At 40.8% G+C, this 6,572-nt stretch overlaps 1 protein-coding gene across 1 annotated transcript; it reads right to left on the bottom strand.

The window, feature by feature from the left end:
- Positions 1–1,328: 1,328 nt before the first annotated feature.
- Positions 1,329–6,549, bottom strand: COXFA4 (cytochrome c oxidase associated subunit FA4). The gene is made up of 4 exons (XM_090046915.1): positions 6,390–6,549; positions 6,139–6,227; positions 5,433–5,493; positions 1,329–1,556 (listed from the first exon to the last, which is right to left on the bottom strand). Exons 1-4 carry the CDS (start codon positions 6,429–6,431, stop codon positions 1,500–1,502), a joined length of 249 nt encoding a protein of 82 aa, XP_089903041.1. The 5' UTR covers positions 6,432–6,549; the 3' UTR covers positions 1,329–1,499.
- Between the last annotated feature and the right edge of the window lie 23 nt (positions 6,550–6,572).

The following is a 6,572-nucleotide window of genomic DNA, read 5'->3' as shown; positions in this document are numbered from 1 at the left end:
AGGACACTCAACTTTAGCCATACCCCATTCTAGAAAGCATAAAACTGAATTCCTAGTTCTAGGAATCTAACACACTCAGATCACAAACAATCCCAGCATTTCAGTGAAACCACCTACATATCTTCCTGGACTAGGGCTTGAGCCTTTAGAGAAACAGATCTACTGTAGATATGCAATATCTGGATATGAACCCAAGACTGAAGATTAAAGACCAAACATCTTTCTCACTTTCCTTGCTAAATTCTCTGTTGTTTGGTCAGCTTGTATGCGGTTACACGTGCTTATTTAGAAGTTTTAGTATACATATTTTGTCTTAGGAGTGAAATATATATCACAACTACTGCAAGAAACATGGAAATATTCTGAAATAATATGTGAATTCTGCATTTGTTGCAAGTGGTTTACAATAGAAGTACTTCATTGTTTTAAAATAGGATGACTATAAATATCCCAGGAAGAGTAAAATGTCTTCAAACAGCAACCTATTTTCAAATATTTGGATTTTTCACTAGAAAGAGAACCCCATGGGGCCTCTCCTGGCTCCTTTGATATAGAGCATACATGAACCATATTGTGGCAAACAAAAATGCTACCTATGAAGCCTAAATGTTAAGATTAAACAATGTTGGCTGGAGAAAACTGCCTTGACCACCGTTTATATTGTCAAAGCTCCAGAGTGGGTGAAATGCAAGCAACAAGCCTGGTATAAGGCTGCTGAAGTATGCAGGGAATAATACAAGGGTCAAGGACCCAAGTCATAGTACCATATCAGAGGTAAAAATGGCAAGACCCAATAATTGCAGAGCATTCAGAAGGACAAGTGCAGGTAGCTTTTAAGTACTGTAACTACAATCTAATGGAGATTCGTAAGAACCTTTTTGAAAGTGTCCACGGATTTTCAGGTCACACAAAGGAGAACTTTTAGTTAGAGAGGCCTTTTATATTTCTATAAAGTAGTAACAACATTCATCTGACAAATGCGACTGCCCTAAATGCATGATTGCAAGTTACATTTTCCTCTCTCACATTAGTGAGAGTCCAGAATAAGACAGTAAATAATATTCAGTCCAGATATCTGCACTGAAAACAGAGATTGAGTTTTTCACTAGTAAATAACACAAGAATATTCTATTGGCTGAGGACACAAAATTAAAAAAAGTGGTGTTTACGACAAAATTCAGTATTATTTAAGGCCCTATTATCCAGGAAGGGGGACTAAATAATTTTAAAGTAAACAGAAATGCAAGTTTTATGTTGCTGAACATTTGGAGCAAGCGACTGATATTAGCAGCAGGACTTTATTCCACAAAAGTAATGACATTAGACACTTCAAGTTTCAGACATTTATTAAGCCCCAACAAGCTACTCTCCAATACATGATTAAAGTGCAGTGTGAGGCAAACTTAATTAACATTTCCTGGATGATTAAGTATATCACTTGTGCGGACAGCTTCAGGAAGACCTCTGGTTCTGGGCAGCTTGTAAAGGGAGAATATCCTTCAGAAGTCAGGACGCTCCTTTTTCAGTTTACTGTAGTCAAGATTAACCGCGAGGAACTAAAAGAAAAAAAAGAGGAGGGTTCATCAGAAATTGACTTGACTGCACACACACTGAAAAGTTCAAATTAAAGCAAGAAGAGAGATTAGATATGTAAGCTATTACTCATTTCTTTAAAATATTTACTGTAGTCAAGTGGACAGATTTTTATTAGATCTTTGTGCTCTTAAATAAGCCTGTAATTTGGAAATCCTGAAGGTTTAGGTTTTCTTTTTTTAATCATTTCCTTGTTTTATTTTGCTACAAGAACCTTCAAATTATTTTACCTGGAAAAAAGCAAGCTAGTAGTTCTACAGTTGTGGCCTACTAAGAATCTCTAGAACCCACTCTTCCTGTCCCTAGGATTAAGGCCTTTGCAAATAAAAAATACAGCAAATTTGGAAGAGGTAGAAGGTTGTCTTGCTTTCCTTTATAAACATGCAAGGACGCAGCTAAAAAGATCCAATCAATTATTCAGGGGTTAACTTTAAATGGGGGAAATAATTTATTATTTCCTCCTTTTGAGATTTAAACTTATTGACAACTACTGTAAGTGTTTTTGTTAATGTATTATAAGCACATAAAACGAGGGATGATTTTTGTAATTGTAATATCCTTAATACATGTGAGGATTTGTTATGGAATGAAAATAAGGCAGGGAAAGAAGGAGGAAGGAATGGCTGGTACAGAAATCATTCGAAGCATGATTTAGAGAAGTTGTAAAACACAGGATGGTACCACACAGAAGTTTCATTTGGTCTTTCAGCTTCCATTATAAAGGCTAAATCCAGTAACAAGTCAGCCAAGCACAACAACTTCAGAGTTCTGGCCAAGTGCACCCTCCAGGTAAAACATGTTTAAGAATGTAAAACTGAGTTAGATAGTAAGCACATTTTATTGCAACTGAAAAAGTGAACAAGAGCAGCAGCAGTAACCCTTACAGTTAAAAGGGTATTATACTACTCATTCTGCACCTTGATATTATTCAACCTAAAATTACAGGTGAAGCCCTCCAGGCTTTTTCTTTGCCCAAAGGTTTTTTGTAAGAAGTCAGAATAAGTAATTCAGCTCTTGAGTACAAAAGTGAAAAGCTGCAACCAAAAAGACTTAATAGTCCTAGAACCTAAAAAAATGGGAATAAGAGCCAAAAATCTGAATAATATGTTAAGTTTTTTTTCAAACAAGAAAAAACATACTCAGCAATTTTTGTCAAAAGACTAAGTATCAAATCATGCTTCAGAGTCTTCACAGAGGTCTTGCCAATTATACAGACAGACTTGTGCCTGTGCAGAGCCCACTGATTTGGATGGCATGACTGAGGGTTCTGCCAGTTCAAATTAGCTCAGAGCAGGGGTCAGCAACAGAAGGCCCGCAGACCAAAATTGAGCCTGTGAAGAGCTTAGCTCCATCCACGAAGGCCTGATTTGGTGATGGCAGGAGGAAGCAGATTATAGCCTCATGTTCTGTACCTCACTGCTAACTTTGCTGGGCAAAGTTCATCAGGGTTTTAAGCAGCACCCAGTATGCTGGGGAAAGGGGGTGGGTTGGGGGGGGGGGGCAGAGCAGGGAAAAGACTGGAGTAGCAGGGGATTGGCAGTCCATGGCAGCAGCATGGTCACAAGCATCCAGTCTGCTGCTTTAAATGGTTACCAACCTCTGTCTTAACAGGACTGGGATCCATGGCTGATTTTTTAACTACATAGTTGTACATACACAATTCATTTTTGCAGTTTAAAAAGAAGAAGTGAAAAAGGTTAAGTCTGGAACTATAAAATATAAACTGAATGAAACCATTTTATCTATTGAAGTCATTTTTAAGCAGAAGCCAATCTTAGGAAATTAATGCTACATAAATACTGTAACTACAGCTTTCAGTTCTGCTTCTAGTATAATCTTTGAATTCTGCATCTTAATATTGCAGACATACAAACCTTCCTCAATCAATTTTCCTCAAGAACTGTTTTAAAGGAAAAAAATGTTTTTCTTTACATTGGCTAGTAAGTTCCTCACATAATTGCTAGTCAATATTATGCTATCACTCCCTCCTTCATTCAGTTTCCACAGTGCGCAGAATTGCTTTAGTTACACCACTGGAAAATACTGAGGGTAAACTAAACCAAATATGGTCAACATTGAAGTTTCTGTTGCTTGTACCAGGACAGGCTGGGAATACTATTCAAAGTCATGCTATTTAAAGAGAAGAACAACTTACGCCATGCTATTAATATCAAATAAAAAGAAAGCACATCTACACAAGATGTTTACTGCACAGTTGACTAATTAGCTCTGTGGTAAATATCTGGGTGTCTACATGTGTGCCTCTATTAGGCTGAAGTAAACTTAAATTTACGCTGCAGCAGGACAGTACTTGTAAATACAACTACCATGTACATACCTGCTGTGGGATAGAAAAAAGGCAGCAGTGCGCATGTAGACACCACTTAAGCTAATAGGTAGGTTATTGCTACATATTAATAGGCACCTGTAGACATGCCCAGGGAATGTGAGTTTGGTTCATCTAGAAGACAGTTATTAAGCACACGGATGATAAAGAATAATATAATGTTGAATGCAGTCATACAAAAGTTTCAATATTAGTTGTTTTCTTTTAGTAAGCATAGGAAAATGCTGAATGCTATACTGAAAATAGTGACCATATGCATTTGGTTCTGGTTAATTTAATTTCTGTTACCAGTCTTCATTACCCCTTAGTAAGTTAAATAGCCCCAGAATCCACTACTACTATCAAAGCAACCCTGAAGGAGAATGCCTTGTTTTCCAAAGCTTGTTTAGCTTTATCCCAACCACATAGCTGGCCCAATTAAAAAAGGATAACCCACAAAAATCCTTGCTTCACTACTATCATAAGGAACCTTCTAGATGCAAGTAAGCTAAGAAATAATATTTTGCATCTACAGGACAGTGCTGAAGGCACTTTATAAAACTAATCATAACACCTGTGCAAAATGAACATTCCAGACATTGTACTATTAGTTAAAGCTAGATTTATCTCATGCTATGCTTTGGGGATCCAAAGGAAAAAAAACCTGGTAACACCAAAAACTTTTGGGCCCATTCAACAACATAGGAAAGATTGAGAACTTTTCCTTCCAAGCATACTGCTTATCCCATCTAAGTGGCTTGTTTTGTAAATCTTGGGAATGCTTTACCTCCAAGCTATGCCTACAGTCCCAAAGTTCAAAAATAAAAGAAACGAGAGGTAGATATTACATGCAACATCATTAAATAAACTTTAATTTGTACAAAATATTGGGATCTTGGGTCCTTCAAAAAACCCCCTGAGAATACTGCAAAAGATTTCCTGTCCTCTGACAGAGTACATGCTGTATTGTTAAATCAAAATAGCACAGTTCAACTGTATGTACTTATTTATCAGCAACACTTTAAGACGGTTTTGGGGTCACTTTTAAGTTTAGTGAAACCTCTCTGCCTTGCCTAGAACTGGCACCTATTAAGTGCCAGTAATGTGCCCTCCCACCTCTCACAGGCATTTAGCCATTTGACCACTACTGTTCTGTGGGAGGAAACTGGAAACCTGTTAACAACAGCAAAGTAAACAAAGCAATACTTAAAACTCAACCTGCTCCAACCCTAAGCTTACTTTGTCCAAATAAACAAGGTAACATTCTGGCAGGGAGTCAGCCAGTCAGTCTGTCTTATTTTAATCCTTAATTTTGCCTAATTCAGCTTTCCAATTCAACCCGCTATTTGTTTTTAGGGCCAAACAAGCCCAGAACAGAAGAGTAAGTAAACTTCCTCCTCCTTAACCCATCTCTCTATAATTAATAGCTCAGTAATATCAGGGATCTCTGAAATAAATACCAGATGGCAGGTACCATGCATATGCAACATCCTGTTTTCTAAAAGCATCTTACTTTGTACTGGTCAGTGGGACCCAGTTTGTTCCAAGGTTCAGGGTTATTTTTTTTGTCCCAGCTGTCAGAAAGAGAGAGAAAAGTGTCAGAACATAGAGTGATCAGCCATGCCACTGTTAGAAGAAACAAGATCAAGATATGTTGATGATCACAATCATTTCTTTTGTTCGATGGCTGTGGAGCACAGTCACTGCTTTATCTTCATTGCAGCACCAGCCACCATCAGCACAACACGTTATTACGTCAACAGATCGTGTGGCTCCCAGAAGCAACCATCACAAGCTGTTTTGCCACCGTGGAAAACAGCCCATCTTTTGGCTCAGAGATCAAGTAAGATCAAGTGCAGGGGACATCCAACTCCCAAGACCTCCAGGCTTGGGACTACACGAAGGATGCCTGCCAACGGATTTGGAAGTATCTGAGAGTTTGGGATGGAGGCTGCTTGCCAGCTGTAGGGCCACACATGGTGCTTCGAACAATCGAGTTCTGCCAGCTCAATCCATACAGCTTTTGGAACTATCGTGTTCCGCTCAATCAGTTTGATTTAAAACCGATTTAGATAATTTGACCTGAAGCACAATATACAGTATAGGGGGGAGGAGTCTCCAAGGCAGGAACCCGACCCCTCCAGGCCAGGCCCAAAGCGGGCACAGCCTGCGGAGAAGGCGTGGAGCCTGGATGAGGGGGTGATACGTGCAGCACCTACCAGACGTCGGGACTGAAGACTGCCAGGCGCAGGAGGTAGAGGCCCGCGCCGACAGCCCCGGATCCGATGAACAGGAAGAGCGGGAGCAACTGGGACACGAGGGAAGGACACGTTAGTGGCCGGAGGCTCCGCCCCCCCGCCCAGAGGGCGCCATAGCAACAGACTAGGGGAGGGGAGGGGAGAGGCCGCAAGGCGCCCGCGGACCAGCCGCGCCCGGCCCCCGGGGGAGGCCACCGGGACCCACTACTCACGCTCGGGTGCCTGCGGGCGTGGCGGGCCATAAGGCTGAACATGGTGACGGCCTCGCGCTACACCGGAGTCAGTAGCCGTTACTCGCACGCTGTCACGTCCTCCTCCAGTCGCGGCCCAATGTCACCAGAGGCCCCCGACGCGCTCCGCCCCTGCAGCCGCCGCCCGGATGAAGCTGACTGTGG

The sequence above is a fragment of the Crocodylus siamensis genome, chromosome 5 (assembly GCF_052110815.1).
Source record: "Crocodylus siamensis isolate JL-2025a chromosome 5, ASM5211081v1, whole genome shotgun sequence".
Taxonomy (NCBI): domain Eukaryota; kingdom Metazoa; phylum Chordata; order Crocodylia; family Crocodylidae; genus Crocodylus; species Crocodylus siamensis.
Note: the sequence above shows the minus strand (reverse complement) of the source record. Positions and strands in the feature narration are given on the sequence as shown.